The 16,959-nt window shown below is 43.1% G+C and overlaps 1 protein-coding gene across 6 annotated transcripts in view; it reads right to left on the bottom strand.

Moving 5' to 3' along the window:
* Nucleotides 1–16,959, bottom strand: part of UNC5C (unc-5 netrin receptor C) — a 250,298-nt gene that overhangs the window by 8,568 nt on the left and 224,771 nt on the right. For 5 of the 6 annotated variants that reach the window (XM_080591059.1, XM_080591057.1, XM_080591060.1 and 2 more), the window contains 6 exons: nucleotides 16,899–16,955; nucleotides 15,259–15,450; nucleotides 13,655–13,999; nucleotides 10,972–11,059; nucleotides 2,451–2,619; nucleotides 480–713 (listed from right to left, as the gene is read on the bottom strand). In XM_080591059.1, the coding sequence (XP_080447185.1) occupies nucleotides 480–713; nucleotides 2,451–2,619; nucleotides 10,972–11,059; nucleotides 13,655–13,999; nucleotides 15,259–15,450; nucleotides 16,899–16,955 (1,085 nt within the window). The remainder of the gene's footprint in view (nucleotides 1–479; nucleotides 714–2,450; nucleotides 2,620–10,971; nucleotides 11,060–13,654; nucleotides 14,000–15,258; nucleotides 15,451–16,898; nucleotides 16,956–16,959) is intronic. The other variant, XM_080591058.1, reaches the window with a different exon arrangement.

Raw genomic sequence — 16,959 nt, 5'->3', positions numbered from 1 at the left:
CAAATTCCTAACACAAAATACTGCACACAAAAAGGTGTAATGAAGCAGTATGAAAGCAGGCAGTGATTAACAGCCCAGAAGCTTATTTTATCATTATCAACTATTTACAAAGAGGCATTTATATGTTTTCCCATCTCTGGGGAGCTGGCACTTAGCATTAAAAATACATGAATAACGAATGAAGCCCGGTGTACCTTATGGCCTTTTAATAATGCAAAAATCTTAGGATTCAGGATATGATACAGGTAAACAAAGGAAAAAATGCTGGCAGGTGGAAAACAGTTTGGCGTGTGTGTGAGATCCCTGTGCAAAGGACAATTTATAGTGTGCGGGGGTTAAACTGTAAAACAGCAGCTTGTTGTCAGGCTTTTCTTCTAATCAGAAAAATAATCTATGGAAAAGAAACACATGCAGCGGAGGGGCTAGTCACTGCTTTGCTAGGATGAGAGAGGAAAAGCAAGCATGAGAGCAACAACCACCTTAAGGGCATCCTGCGTGTCATCGAGGCAGTAGACGCGGATGTTGTACTCCAGCGAAGAGCAGGACAGTGGTCCAAAGATGGCCAGTTTGAGACGTTTGGCTGCTGCTTTGGTGATGGACTGTCCCACCAAGGCATATGTGCTGAGGGTCTCTGTCAGGATATGGCAGGCCTCGGGGTCCAGCTGGATGTAGCATGGGGTGGTGAAGTTTTCCTCCCCGACTACCACCACATCCTAAGGGAGAAAGAGGCCACATGAAAGATCCTGACCTGTCAGAGTTGCTGTACTTGGAGACCCCTTTCAAGCCTGTATGATGCTCAAAGTCCTTGCTGCCTGCATGTTAGATTAATCAGATAATAAATATAAACAAATAACTGCCCTTCATTCCCTAAGTATGACAATAAGGTGTTATAAAAACTCAAGGAAGCGAAGTAACCTCTACGATGGCCAAATGCCACATCTACATGAAATATCACCTGCTGCTTCATCAGAATAATCCTCCGTGACGAGACTGCAGGGTGAAGAAAAAAAATACATACAGCCTGAATGCAAACAGCCTCCTCCCTGCGCTCAGAAGAAAACACCTCTCCTGCCAACTTCACTCAACCCTGCGTGCAATGTCTTGCACACAACACAAGGAGCTTCCAGTGGTTCTGAGAGAGAGCAGGAGCAAAAGGGCAGCAGTGGCCACCTCTTACGCAGTCACCATGCACCACATCTCATTTGCTTTATCCCTGCTGCCTTGAAGTCTGTAGCAGTGGGGGTATAGCAGAGATTTGGCATTAAACTTGGTGCCTCTGGCCTCTCGGAAGGTGAACGTGTCACATTTGCAGGGGTGGCACGGTCCTTCTTGAGAGCAGAAAAGGAGGTGCCACAGTGCTGATCGCAGTGCTGGCACCAGACACAACCTCTCTGTCAAGGGCAGGGAGGACAGAAGAGAAAACAAAGAGATGCCAGTAACACAGACACAAATAAGGAACACACGTGTGGTGCCAAGAGCCAGGCTGGTAGGGTGCATATTGTTTGGCCAGACAGACCTGTGTTCACTGCGTGAGCCCTCCCAGTGTGAGGAAGTGCTGGTGCCACGGGCAGGGGGACAAAGCAAGAGCCTTGCGAAGGCCCTGCTGGACAGGCCGCTTTTGGTGGCTGTCGGCCCAACTGCCTTCAAAAGCCTCCCTGCCCTCACAAAACCTACCAGTAGGAGAAGGTGCCCTTGCCAAATTAATTATGTGAGACCAAACTGGTAGCAGCAGGTACCCAGGAGCAACCAAGTTCTTCAGGAGGCAGGATTGGAGAGCTGGCCTGTGCCAGAATGGCTGAGCCCTGCCGCAAGCATCACTTCATGCTCCAGTTGTGGTGTCCTTCTGCCGCCCCACCATGGGACAGACATCCTCCTGCTGCACTGCTGGCAGGAGACTCTCACCAAGCCTGCATGGCCTGGCAGTGCCCACATTAACAGGGTGCAGGGCTGGGGCTGACTGCATGAACTGAATCAAAGCAGTGCTCCACCAACATCTTAGGAGTGAAAAAGAAGAGAATAGCAAGTCCTATAAATTTTAATAAGCTGGTTGATGTCTTGGTGTTGAAGCAGGGGATCATTTGCAGCACTATTTTCATTTTCTTGCAAACAGACTATAAACTAGGGGAATTGAAAGAATTCTGTAAAAAATATTTTCTTATTTCTGGAATTGAGTTTCAGTTTCAGTTGTTCTTTTCTATTTTGCCTCTTCTCTTCCTGGGAAGAGAACTGCTTTTCAGTTGTTATTTTTTATTTTGCCTCTTCTCTTCATTCCCTCCCCATGATTTCGGCTTAATAACCTGCCAAGACCAAAAGCTCAAGTGCCAAAATCCTGCAGGAAGGCTATGCTTCATGGAACACAGCAGGAGGCACCGGGACTGCCCCCAGAAAGCATTTCTAGGGGCACTGGGCATCTTGGACAGCCGGTGCAGGCTGGAGGCCCGTAGACTCACCTCCCACGGCCCTTGGGCAGCCTGGTGCTTCAGGTGGATCTGCCAGTCGTCCGTGTTGGGTTCTGCGCAGTGGTGCATGGTCAACACGACGGGCCGGGTTAGCAGCGCTCCTGGGGGCCCACAGCTCACCACCGGCGTCAGCAGGGTCTGGCTGTCTTCTACAGGAGGCCTGGCAGCGGGACGGAAAGGTGGATGTGTGAAGGGTGGGGGGGAGAAAGGGCAAAAAGGCACATTAAGGTATGTAAAGTTAAGGTATGTAGAAAGAAAAAAATAATCCTTCTCTTACAGGGTAGTTTGTAAATGATTGTGTGCACGCCTGAACTATCCCAGACCGATTGCCGAGGAGTTTAAAGCAGAGGAAGCATGAGTGACTTTAACTACCCTGACATCTGGTGTACAACAAATACAGCTGAATGTGCCTCATCAGCTACTTCTCTAAATAACAGAGAGGACAAATTCATGATCCAGAAACCAGCAAGCGGGAGATTAAGTGTTGGGTGTGATCTGCACTTGGAAATCTGGGTCAGCCCACGGGACCTTGCATCTTCCACTCTGGCTGAAGGTTCAGTCCAGTTGCATATGCAAACACTTTGTGTTTATACCTGGATTGGTTTTAGGGGGATTAGTTGAGACAAGAGTGGATATTGTTGACATCTATGGAAAGAAAGAATAAAAAAGTAGTAGTAGAAAAGACTAAAAAAAAAAAAATCTTAGGGAGAACAAATCAGGACAGAAAGCTCTGTTGAGATCAAATTTATTACATCTACTCTGGGTATCGCTGGTACATCCACAGGCATATCCTAATTTTGCCCACCTTAACTCACACTGAATAATCCATTAGTCCTACAGAAAATGAAAGAGAAACTTTTGAAAAGTCCTTTTTGAAAGTGGGACGAAGGTCTTTTTGAAAAGTGTCTCTTGTTCATAAAAATGTTGGAAATTTTCATAACATTTTGGAAAAAAAAAAAGGTCCGACATGGAAAAACTGAAGTGTATGCAAATCAGTAAATTCAGATGATATGCATCTGTGGATCCTAAAGGAAATTAACTGATGAGTTTACTAAATGACTTAACAATTGTTTCTGAAAAGCCATGGGCTGGAAACAAACAGCTGTGGTATCTGTCTTTCAAAAAAACTAAAATATAACAATCTGGCCAGCTATGATGAATCACACTGGTTGTTTTAGCCTAACAAACAGTACATAAGAGAAATAAAGCATTAGCACACAGAGCATCCAGTTCAGCTCCTGTTGTATACTATGGGGATCTCTGGATTCAGGTTATGAAGATCTAGAATCGCTCTCTTGCAAGACTTAACTGAATAAGTCATCGGGCAGATTTTAACTAAAACATTACTTCAGTTTCCTTTTTTTTTTCTTTTTCTTTTCCTTTTTTTTTTTTTAAATTGAAGCAATGTATAGCTTAAAAATGGCTCACAATGTGTTGTATCCACTAATGTATTAACAAATGTTTGAACACTTTCCTATAGTCTAAGTCAGTAAGTTTCAAAAAACATGAAGTCTTATGAGAAAGGCCCTTGAAAATTACAATATTCTTCTGGAAAGCTACAGATATGACAAGCTATAGACTTGATCATCTGGTTAACCTAGCTTCATCTAAATGACTACTGACCCATGAAGAAGTGAGGAAAAATATGAATTATCATAGTTTTTCAGACTGAATTATAAGGCCAGCAGTCAAAAAGAATGTAAGAGGGAATATATCATGACTGCTGTAAAAAACTTCATACAATGTCTTCTAGGTGAAAAATGAGTTAAAATCAATAAGAATCTGAGCGCTGATGCATGCAGTTAAAGAAAAAAAAAAGCCAAAAGATCATTAAAATAATAGAGCGCTGATAAATCATACAGCTGAAAGTTGTCTCAAAGTAAAATTAAGTTTAGTCACTGCTCCGTGACAAAATTTGGTTAGCTGTTAAATTTTAGGACTCTGATGGAGGGCATAATTTTACACTGCAACATTTTGTATCTGATTAGCACAAGTATAAACGACAATGCAGAAGACAAAGCCAGGAGGCACTCCAGACTGAATGGTTAGTGAGGGAGATGGGACGTGGATATAACCATGGAAAGGAAATGCAAAAATAGCAGGGTTTAGTATTTTTTCCTAAGTTAGCAATGCTGCTGGTCCCAGTGCCTCTCCTCCAATACCTGCCTCATGCAGACACTGACCCACCTCAGCTCTCCAAAGTCTGAGCCAGTTTGGGGACTGCAAGTAGTCTGAGCCACTTCAAAGCCACAAAAAGCTGAGATATATAATGAGTTGCAGAGAAGCTCTCAAGTGGAGCGAAATGAGGGTCAGTGCCATTTAATAGTGGGATTTCAGCTCTATTGAAGTCAGTACCACTGTGAGGCCAGGATTTCTACTCACAGTGCAGAAGAGAATGTAAATAGCAGCACAATCACTAAATTTGCAGACGTCAATAAAGAAGGAGTTATTGCAAGTAGTAGTGAGAGACGGGAAGCAATGCAAAAGATCCAGAGAGGATTAAAATATCAGTGGGAAATAAAATCCTATTAATTGTTCAGTGGCTCTCACTTCTGGAATGAAACAAATTCCAAAAGCTTTTATTTAGTGGCAAGGCAAAGCAGTAAAAATGAAAAAGCTCTCAGGTGAACGTAATGCACCACAGCAGGTATCATCCTGCCGTGTGCCACAGTGGCAAAAAGTAAATCTGATTTCTGGGGTTGTAGGGGATGAGGTACGTCAGAGCACACCAAGCTGCTATTCCCTTTCCTACCCAGCTCTAAGATGACGGCAGGTAGCAGAGTGTTTAGGGACTGCAGAGAGAGCTCAGAAATAAACACCTGAAACCTGGAGGAATGAAACCACGCAGCAGTGCACAGAGCAGAGAGGTACCTCGTGACAACTGACAGGAAGACAAGGACCCAAACCTCTTGACAGACCTCCTCTTATTTCTCATTGCTTTTAATTTTCATCTTAAAGCAAAGGGATTATGCCTTAGTACAGCCAATGAAACCCCAAACAGATGCAGTAGTCAAGATTTATTATACAGGAGACATTAATCTTTCTGCTTTGAGGCATAACCCAGCACTAATTGATGGGATTTGTAAACAACAAGTTTCCCCAAAGACAGGTTATCCTTTATGAGCATTTTTCTACCTTCTCCCGGAGCAGGTGATGCAGCACCATCGAAGTCAGGATTCTGACCCAGACAAGAGTCTGCTGTGACCAAGCCTTGTGATTTCTGTGTTACAGATCACACAAACACTGACTGAAGGGACCATACAGAGCAAGGGACTCATCTCCTCCAAAGCAGAAAGATCTATGAGCAGACATCTTTAAAACCGTGGGTCAGAATGTACTTTTAGGCTGTTATCCAGAAAACAAAACAAAATGAAACAAACAAAGAAACAAAACAAACAAACAAAAACAAACGAAAACAAACAAAACCAAATCCATGTGTGCTTCAATTTAGGCTTGTAGTAGTTTTAGAAGTACTTATTAAATGGGATTGGACACCCAGCTGTGCCAGTATGACTCCAGAGTCACTTCACTGCAGCCATAAGAGCTGTGTTTGTTTTACAGAGATCAAACCGAGAGTGAAATTCAATTCCCTGTTTAGCATTGCTATTAAAAGGCAGTAACAGTAAGTGAAAGGGCTTCAGATATTTTTAAACCTTGTCCCGTATCTTGCACTGCTCATCAAGAACAGTCAACTTTTATTTAAAAAAAAAGAACAAACTTTTATTCACTGTATCCAGCCCTTTCACAATCAAATTTGTGTTTTTTAATGGGATTACTCATTCAAAACGGTCTCCCTGTAATGAGCCAGACTGTTTTCATTAAGGTAGCTGTCAGGCAGCAGATGTGAGCACAACTAGAGAAATCTCTGCTCCTCGGTGGGCTCTGTTGCGCTCCCTGGCACCGTGCATCAATGTTACAGGCAATGACCGTGCTCCCTGAAAACAGGAGGCACAGAGCAGAGCAGGGAGGGAGGGCGGGATAACTCGCAGCAACAGATGGCAACCCTTCCACACAGCTTAGCCAAAAGTCAGAGGAAAGACATTTTATTTCTCCTTTCATTGCTGGGACTTTATTTTTAACACGTGTTCCCTCTTGAGTTTCAAATCTAATATTCTTGACTGGCCTCCTGGTTCTCCTGCAAGTCTGCCTTTAGAAGGAAGGTGATCTGAGAAACTTTCCTCCCCTTTTGCTGCTGGTCTGGTCTTTTTTATTTCAAATGTTTCAATTAAAATGATTGGCAGACATTGTCTTCTGGAGTTGCAAGCAATTATTTTTGTGCAACTGGGATACAAAAGGAAGGTGGTGGAACCAGACACAGAAGACTTCAATTTCTTTTATTTCACTTAACCAAGCTTGGTGCTTACTGGTGAAAAAGGCAGTGTCGCTCCTTGGATCAAACTCATTGATCAGCTAGGTGACTTAATATGAAGTCTGCCTTTTACATACAATGTGAAGCCACTGGTCCAGATCCTGAGGAGGCTTACACAACCCTTCCCTCTCTGAAGGTAGCTGATTTGGAAGTCAGACCATTTATACGTGTGCCTTCCTGCAAGAACTTCAGGACAGCTGCATGCTCCGTTCTCCAGGGTTGTCACATTTCCTGGAAGAGGTGACATCCATCCTCATTTGCATCATCTCCTGCGCAATGTGTTATACAGAACTGTCCTTCACCGTGCTACATTTAGTGCAGTTCCTGCCTCCGATTACAGTATGCAAGAGCAGTTCCACCTAAAGCCATATGAGCCCAGCAGGGGCTCGTACAGGAAACACAGGAGCTGCCGCATGAGATGAAAACAGTGGTCCATCAAGACCCAGACCCCATACAGCACTGACCAGTGCCAGATGTTTCCAAAGGAAGCACACAGCTCACTAATTTAGTGCAGAGCTACATTTGTTCTTCAACATGAAACAGTCAGGAAAATCCTGAAGACTTTGGGTTTATACTCTCGCTATTTAATCCTTAATTGTCTAAGACCTAGGCTTTTCCATCTGCTCACGGCAACAGCCTCTTGCCAGGTCATGGTCACAACAACGTGTTTATTTCAAAGCCCAGGAAGGAACCCCTTCTTGCAAATTGCAGGTTGATGGCACTTCCCCAGACTAAGGGGGAGAACATCTGATCATCAGTGACAGAGATTATTGGCTCTATTGGAGCCAGTGAGCGTGAGAGAGAAACCCGTCTGACAGCTGTGAAATATTCACGTAGGCTTCTCAGTTATTTATTTTTTAATTATCTATCTGTCTGTACACAAACACAAACATATATACATAGATATCCTTTCCTGCACTGTAAGTCACTTCATGGACCTTTTCATCAGGTCAACATGAATCTCTCATGCCAGCCAGGGATCAGTGCCCAGTAGCTGCTTGCAATCCATCCTGCCACAATTGACGGGCAGAATGAGGGTTAGCTTGCAGTGCAGGAGCAGGAAAACCAGCCCGATGGAGCACTGGGCTAGGAAAAGAAAAAAAAACCTGTGCCATAAGCACGCCAACACGCACAGAGAAAACAACTGCCTCAAAGTGGCCTCTATTGCAAGCCATCAGAACCCCAATTCACTGCGGAAGGATAATGCTTTTAGGGTGACCCTCCTGCTCTCACATGCTTTGATGGCTGTGGAATGGAATAAACAGAGTGTCCTGGAAAGCTCTCCTAACCAATTTGCAAGGCAACACAAAGAGTGATATTACTGGGTTGCGAAGTCTTTCAAATTTCTGTACTACAGGTTTCAGAGACTAACTGGGGGAAATGGATTAGGAAAACAAAGGAAGGAAAAGAAAAGGGGAATTTGCAGGGCTCTGAGGGATAACAGATTTCCTGTTTCAGCCTGACTGTTCAGCAGTTGTTTCGTATTTCTATGAACAAAGTATGAGCTAAATCTTAAGTTGCTGGAGATATGCTTGTGATCTGCAATGGTGCGCCCCTCTGTTGCTTCATTGGTTTTATTTAGGGTAACACTATGAGGACCAAATTCTCGCCTCAGTGCTGTTTGTATATCAAGAGGATTATAACTTACACTTTATAGTGTCCTATACGTGCCCTTTCAAACTACATCAATGCACGACAGGGCTTTTCAATCCATGCACATTTACACAGTGCACATGAAAATAAATACAGGCCCTCACTGGGTTTATTGAACACACTCCAGCTACTGGCTGGCCACAAAAGTAAATGTCTGCAGCTAGTCCTCACTGTGGGCTACCACTCTCTGCTGGAGTGCTGCGGCAGCGCGGTAACAGATTTAAAAAATAATTTACACTGCACACCAACTTGCGGCACTCATATGGCTCCAATTATAGCAAGCAACATCTGTGGCCCATACTGGTGGAAACGCGAGCAGAAGTGCATCTCTGCTGCAGAAAGGGAGGTAAAAGAGTTTTGGTAGCACAGTGCCATGGCAGGAGGCCAGTGCGGCTGGGTGCTGGGTGCAGTCAGCACTTTCTGCCCACGGGCATCCGGGGAAAGGAAACAGGTAACACGGGAGGATGGTACAGTCCCACTGTGTTTAGGTAATTTTGGGTGAATATTCTGTTCAGAGTGATCTGGGCGATAGCACCAATTTAAATACCATAAGAAGAGTTTGGTTTCCATGAACATGAGAAGCATGGTATTCTGGAGAGGAGCCGAAAAACTATTATATAAAAAAGCTAAACAGATACAAACAAACAAATCAAAATAAAACAAGCAAACAAACAAAACAGCCCCAGCAGCACCCTCTGCCCCTATCTCCCCCTCTAAAAAAAAACAAACAAAAAAAAACCCACAAAACACACCACCGAAAAAAACCAAAACCGAAGCAGCTGGGCCCCATGTAGGGCTCTTCTAACCACGATAGGAAGAGCTCTGCTGCCCTTATGGCCAAGCCAGCCTGCTCTCTGCTGGGGAAAGAAATCACTTCCCAAAATCTTCATTTCAAGCGAAGGCTCACACCTTTCTGTACTTCTGCACATCTACGCTCAGTTTGGTGGCCAGCACAGCTCCAGCCACACTTCCCCCGGTACAGGTTGACCTACCCCTCTGTGTGCGACCTGCTGAGTAACAGCTATCACAACACACACAGAGGAGGCTTTATGATCCCCAAAGCCAATAAATCAGGCTAGCATGCAGCGTTGGTTGCCTACAGTTGCATGAATAAGGAAGCAGGGATTCCCTCCTGGAAATTTGCCTCCTAGCTGACTGGAAAGAAAATAATTGCACATATAACTTCTGGTAACAAAACATTTTTTTGGGGGGGAAGAGTTAGATATTTAAAGGAGAGAGATTTGGAGGCATTTGAATAACAGGGGAAGCCCTCTGATTTTCATTATTTTTCCCTCTCCGGGAAACAGTGCTTTTTCAATGTTGTTTGTAAGCATCTTCAAAACACAGCCCAAAGTAACAGGAATACAATCAATATTAGATATGAACAAAGACACTTTTTTTCTGTAGCTGCAATTATCTGTTTTCAAAGAGCAGGCCATGAATAATGTATGCAAAAATACGGGGGGGTGGGGGGAAGGTGTTACTTATTTTTTTCCTTAAGCAGATTATTTTAGCATGGGTGAGAGACTACCAAGCTAAAGAATAGTGTTCAATATCACGCAGTGTATAAACAGCTGTGGCTTAGCACATTATAAAAGCCATTAAAGGGCAGAGCCAAAAAATGTATCTAGCTATGAGGAGGAGAAAGAGGCAAAGTACCGTGTAATGATTGCTTAGTTTCACATTTGCCATTCAGCCTTTGTACACGAGTCCATTCTGAAGATCAAGATCTCACCTTCCTCTTCATTAAGTTTCCCTAAATTGCTGCAATAGTATCTTGGTCTTTTTGGAAACTTTTTTTTTTTTTTTAATGCCAAGGCTGCCACATCGCTCAATGGACATCAAGATCAGGAATACAAACTGGCCACACGTGCAGACAGAGGTCTGTGGGCAGAACAAGGATTGTCCTGATGCTGGGTCTGCATGGCCCTTGCTGTGGTGTGCCTGGGGCACGGAGAGGCAGAGGACAGCAAATGCTTCTGGCTCCATCCTCATCACTGCACGGACCAGCCAAGCACGTGGATGGTAAAATAAAGATTCACCTTCCTTATAGCAGGAGAGGAGGCTTTCCAGGACAGGCGCTCAGGCACTCGCCCCTCTGCTGAGTCCATTTGTCACCCTGCTCCTCCGCTCCCTGCCCCTTTTGTGGCACAGGTCTTTATTAGGAGATTACCTCACATCTTCTCTGCTGCACCAGACTCATGCTGGCTTATTTTCCCTGCTTCTGGCTTTGATTCAGCATCTCTCCCCAGCTTGAGAGCTTGCTGCAGAATGCAGCTCTTCATTAGGAAAGCAAAAGTCTGAGCTGGTTTTGTGGCAAAGTTTATCCTCAGCTTTGCTCGCATTTACCTCCAGGTTAGCAAATAGCTTCAGCACAGCTGGCTTTGCATAAGCGTATTATCACAGGGTTTCAGTTACTACATTTTCCCCATACCCTTTTCCCCTCTGTTAATGCACAAGCAAATAAATGTGCAAGCAAGTATGTTTTACCTCATGCTCTCCTTCCTGTGAACTGTCACATACATCTCATAGACTCTCCCCTGGGGAACGGCCCCCGCTGGGATCAGCAAGCTCACTCCTGCAGAACAGAAGAGACACAAAAGATAAAATGGAGAAAAGAAAATAAAAGAAAAAAAAAAAAAGAAAGAAAAACCCAGGTGGGCCTGCGAAGAAGAGCAACAGAAGAAGCAGAAGATGAAGCCTGCAATGCCAGATTTTCACCCAGCCTCACAAAAAGACTCTAAATGAGTTCAGCAACTCTGGAGATAAAGTAGGCAACCCCAGAATCGCCTGTGATCAGATGGTCACTCCTTGCTCCTGTTGTGTCTTGGCACTGCAGTCGTGGAGTGGAGAAGAGGATTTTCTTCCCTTCCCTTTTATTTTATTTAAAGATCAGACAGATGGTTACGCCGCTTCTTACCTTTTAAAATAATGGGAAAAGGAACAACTCTGACTCAAGTTTCCAGCAGTTGTAACAGGACATATCTCCTTAGGCAATCCTTATTTAATTAAAAGCAGGAGAGAAAGGCAGCAGAGTACTGTCCCAGGAAGCAACAAGAACTAGTTGTTTCTTGAAAGATGGGCTCTGCAACTGGCACCCTGTCTTTTAATGCACTCAGCTTCTAATTAGACTACAAGAGAGAAAAAATGGGGCTTCTTAGTATTCTGAATGTGCCTACTTCTGCGGAGTGGCTCAAAATTCAGATATCCAACCTTGAAAAAACCTGTGCAAATACACTCTGTGCCCTTTGCAGCGCTGATAAGCTGCACATTTGATTACAAAACACCGTTCTTACATTGCTGTGATTTCAGAAATCGAGCAGAAATCCCGGGGAAGCAGAGGGTCCTGTCTTTGCATGACAAACACAGCAGAGGATCTCACTGCTGCACACTGCTGGACACGGCTCAGCCAGCTGTCTGTGCAGGTGAGGGGCAGTGGGGAACCACTGGCAAGGACTTAATTCAGCTATGACTGTATAGCTGAATACAAACCTATAGGCAGATTATTTGCATATATGCCCAATAAAGGCATATAGGAGTAATAAAATCCTTGCACAGTCCTGTATCTTCTCTTCAGCACACAGGTTTTGGTTACACTGGAAACCTCCCATGTAGTAGGGATTTACTACGGCTCAGTCCTATAGCTGGATTTTGAAGGAGAGAGATTATCTATGGAAGGTTTTCCGACTTGTTTCTTTACAGGGCTGTCACAACCTCCCCTGTGCCTGTTTTCAGCTGTAAGAGGGCAGGCACAGGGTAAATGAAGGACTTTTATCATACTGCTAAGAGGATATACATATGTCTAGAAGCAGCACGGATGCATACACAGTAAGTAGCAGTAGACAGATTGATGTATTTTACAAAACTTATTTTAATCATTTTGAAGCAATTACAGAAATAAATACGCATTTCTTTTTCCTTACAAATTGATATTAATATATGTGAATTAAATATGACTAATGGACTTTGCTGACAATGTGCACCACCATGCCATAAGAAACCTGAGTATTAATGTCTACCCTCAGCTGCAGCTTAGAAAAATGCGAAATCCAGGATTGTGTGGCATGAATTTTCAACGTTACTTAGCAGTTAGTACCAAACTTCTTTAAGCAATTCACCTTCCACTTAGGCTCTTACATGCAATATCAGTGTTTCTCCATTGATACTCACAGAGGAGGGCCCACTTTTGGCTGCTTCCTGGGCTGTATAGGGCTATATCCTAGAAGGAACAAACTGGTTCTGGGCCACCTACATGTTTTGCTTTCTCCATAACATCAATGAACAAAAAAAGATCCAGCAAAGGAACAGGAGAAAAGGTTAGGCACCATCTCCTCAGACAGGGCACAGTGCAGTAAAATGGCCAAGAGCTGACCACAGGATGTAAAGTTGGAAGCTGTGAGACCTTCAGCTACAGCACTGGGTAGTTGTGAGTGGTGGTCTCACAAGTCTACTACCTGGACTCAGTGCACCAGAGAAAGGGGATACTACCCGGGATCAGACCAGTGGCAGGGGGATTCCTGACCACTGTGGAAAGAGGGAAACTTGCATAACCCCCAAATCCACTGCATCATGCATTTGATTAAACCCCATTCTGATGTTGTAAAAAAAATCAACACTATATATAACAAGGAGAGAAATATGAACAAGACACTCTTGGGCCTTATTTTCCTTGACTATATAATGTGTGCAGGAAAAAAAGCCTTCCAAAAATTAGCATTCTGCTATCCTACTGCAATACCACACAGTCTGCAATGAATTGGAAGTGGAACAACCAATTTGTTTTTTAATTAATTTGTCCTTTTTATGTGTGATGACAAGATTGAGGCTTTCTGGCTTGTAGTCCCTTTTCTAGAGCTGCATGAAAGGAAAAGTTCAAGGATGTTGAATCTCACTTCACACAGGGGAGCACTGAAGCCTAACGTATCTCAGAAAGTGGTAAGAGCCCTGCAAAATTTTGCTAAAAAGGCAGCCACGACTTTGGGGAAAGGATCCTTGAAGTATCTTAGTTAATCTGAATTGGGGAAAAACATCTGTTTGTTTTGAACAAAGAAAAGGCACAGTCCCAGGAGTGATGGAGTGACCCTGTTTTTTTTTTTGTTTGTTTGTTTTTTTGTTTTCTGGCATAGAAGAAAGCTAACTCCACTTAAAACCCTAAAACATGGCTAGCACTTACCTGAATTGGGAATTATTAGGTGGCCCCCTAATGAGTTGAAGGTCCCAAATGCAGTACACGATGGGTCTGTTTGCCGAGCAAGGCTCTGATTCTTCATGTTCAGGGTCTCATTCTCCAGCAGGGACTGGGTAATCTGTGGGGACAGCTTGGAGGAGAAGTCAGAGAGGTCATCCTGGGGGGTGACTGCACCAGAGGTATTATAGACCTTAATCTTCAGGTTGGGCAGAGGGTCCAGGATTGGAGAATTGGTCATCGGGATTTTATCAGAGACATCATGCAAAGCATAAACAGGACCCCTGTACATGGCTGCTGCAGAAGTGAGGTCTGGTGGCACTGCCAGGAGGTCTGCATTGGAAATGAGAAAGAAGAACCATATTGCTTATGATTACTTCTCTGTTCTGACGACTTTCTTCCTACTAATGATTTGGTTTTTCATTCTGTTCTGCTCATACCAAAGGTTATGATATACAAAGTCCTTGTAAACTGACCTTCATCTCCTTTTCCAGGCATCTATATCTAGCAATCTCCCAGAGCTAGTATTGGCCCAGCCACTCTGCACTCTAATTGTTATACAAAATTACAGCATGTTTCTGCTCTAAGTATTTTTCACTGGGATTATTTTCCAGACTGTGCTCAGATTTCAAGCATAATATGCCTAGCTTCAGGGCAAGAAGTCTTCCATACTCAGTAGATTTAGTTTTATTAGCTAATACTCCTTCCTTAAATGCTAAGTGAGAATCACTAACCAATTTATCTAATTGGCCTAAAGACAGAATTCCTGAAATAACAGAGAGAACAAAGCTATGAAGTCATTGTGCCCATGACTCCCTGCCAGTGTGGGATTAGTACCTGTGTCACACACTTTGATATCCTCAGCAAAGAAAATGACATTTCTGCTAACCTTCTGTATGGCAACTCTCTTGTCATTGTAACTCTTACTTTGATTTATTCTTCATAAACATGTATTGAAAAAAAAAAAAGAAAAAAAAAAAGAGGAACTCTTCCGCCTAAATGGGGGTCTTGAAAAAAACAGCTCATTTGAGTGGCTGTTTTCTGGCTGCCAAAGTGTGGAAATCATCAAGCTATTATGCACATGTGATAAAGATGTTCTTTATTAAATGATATCCACTACAACTTCTTCTATATTGTCCATTGAAAGTAAAGTACTTGTTAAACTACTATTTATGCCTGTGGAGACATGGCACAGTAAAGAAGGCTATTAGTGAAACAAAGGGGAGGTGGATGTGATAGAATTATTGTATTGTATTACTCCCGTGATGAATCCTGTCTCTCTTGTTTTTGTCATAGCTTTGATTTTGATTTAAATTTGAGCAAGACCTGTATTTTTATAAATGCCTGTTTCACTCTCACATTCACCTTCTCTCTTTACAAGCTAAGTACCTCTGCTGTATGTTCTTGAACACATCTGAAAAAGGCCACCATGGGTTTTTAGCACTTGGCCATCAGAAACAAATGGATATAATCTTTCTCCCTTTTATGAAGTGCCAACAAGCATCCAGCGAATATCATTCATACAGCCCCAGAGACCATGTTCTCATAGCATATCCCTGAATTGGTCAACATGGAGTGCTATGACAACTAACCTTGCCTTGCAGCCTTGATATTAACAGGCTGAAATCCTCCGTTTAGCGCCGAGGAGTCGATAATGTCTGACTCGAAGTCACGGTGATTCTTGCGATAGACGAAGAGGGCCACAACCACAGAAATAGCCAGGCACACGATCACGGCAATGACGATCCCGACGTAGAGAGCAACATCATCCGAGTCAGGAGCAGCTAGAGGGAGAGAGGCCAGGAACCCTAAAGCAATGCGCTCCTCACAGGGACTTTTGAGAAAATACATTCTTATTATTCTCGTTTCCTGCAGATATTTACTACCTTTTTATAGGTTAATTTAAAAGCCATTTCTAAAGCTATATAACAGGTCTATGCCCTTTTGATGGGAAGCGATCTTTGATTTCTCTCTAACTCGTGTTCTATCTTTGTACCTATCTGCTTGTTCATCTATCTAGTACCCAGGCACTGAACTACTAAGGACAACACGTTACAGAGTTAGTCTCATGAAGCAAATTAAATCCATGAAATAAATTGGTACATCTTAGTGACACAGTATTGTAGTGTTAGCATTTAGTGGTTCATCTGACACCAAAGATCATGCTGTGGGGTTGCAAACTTTGGAATCCTTATTGTTTTAATGAAGGGAACAGAAAAAGTTTCAGTTTTAGAGAATGCCTGAAGTATCAGAACGTATCTTTGAGTTTGGTTTTTCTGACCTGTAATGTGTCAAGCCATTTTCCCTTACACTTATTTTCCTCTAAAAAAATCCAGGAAAGCAGAGAATCAGCCTCTAAATTCTCATCACTGGCATTAACGCATACATATTTGGATAAAAGACGAAGCAAGCACAAGAAATAATGTGGTAATTTACCAAAAGGAACCCAGATTTATTATAGCTGTCTTGTGAGAAAATGGCTATGATATTTCTACTAGCTGCTTATACAGTATCTTCAGCACTAATTCCAGGCTAATCTCTAGCATCATTATCCACTAGACATTTTTTTTCCAGAAGGACTGAGTACATGATCAAAATTTGATGTGCTTCTATACCGTGAAGAGTCCCAGTAGCAGAGATAGCATAATGAAAAAAAAAAAAACAGACCTTTTTAGTACCCTATTTCTGTTAATTTAAAACATGTGAATAATTCTTATTTATTTATTTGCTCCTCACCTGTTAGCCATTTAAGCCAGGCTGCCCTCTAGCCATATAAGTGAGAGCTGGCAGATATTGAAAAGGACCGATCAAACTTCATCAGCCTCTGCCTATCAGACTTTCAATGCATCAGCCTCAGAAAAGCAGGATTTTTATCCCCAGCAGTTCAAGAAGCAGTTCTCTGAGTTCCAGCTCAATGGAAATTAATCTCTCTACCACATTTCTTCTGATTGCTAAGGAAATGCTAACAAGAGAGAGGGTTCATTCTCTCCAGTTTCTGTCTTTGAGGCAGTATCTTCTCCCATTTTCCTTGGGCATAAGGGCTGTTATCATCCTGTGTCAACCCACTGACAGTGGAACACTGCTACCTCTGTCAAGCAGGCAGCTTGCCACTTACTCTGCCCAATTGGTCCCTCTTTGCCTAGTCACACAGAGCTGGTGTAGCGCTAAAGCTTGACCCGTGGAACAGCATCACATTAGCATCCAGGAACATAAAATGAAACATTAAACTTACAAGAAAATCCATATTCATTCTGGGTTCTCTGTTCAGTTGAAATAGGATAAATGAAACCTTA

The sequence above is a fragment of the Anser brachyrhynchus genome (assembly GCF_964034855.1).
Source record: "Anser brachyrhynchus genome assembly, chromosome: 4".
NCBI classification, from domain to species: domain Eukaryota; kingdom Metazoa; phylum Chordata; class Aves; order Anseriformes; family Anatidae; genus Anser; species Anser brachyrhynchus.
Note: the sequence above shows the minus strand (reverse complement) of the source record. Positions and strands in the feature narration are given on the sequence as shown.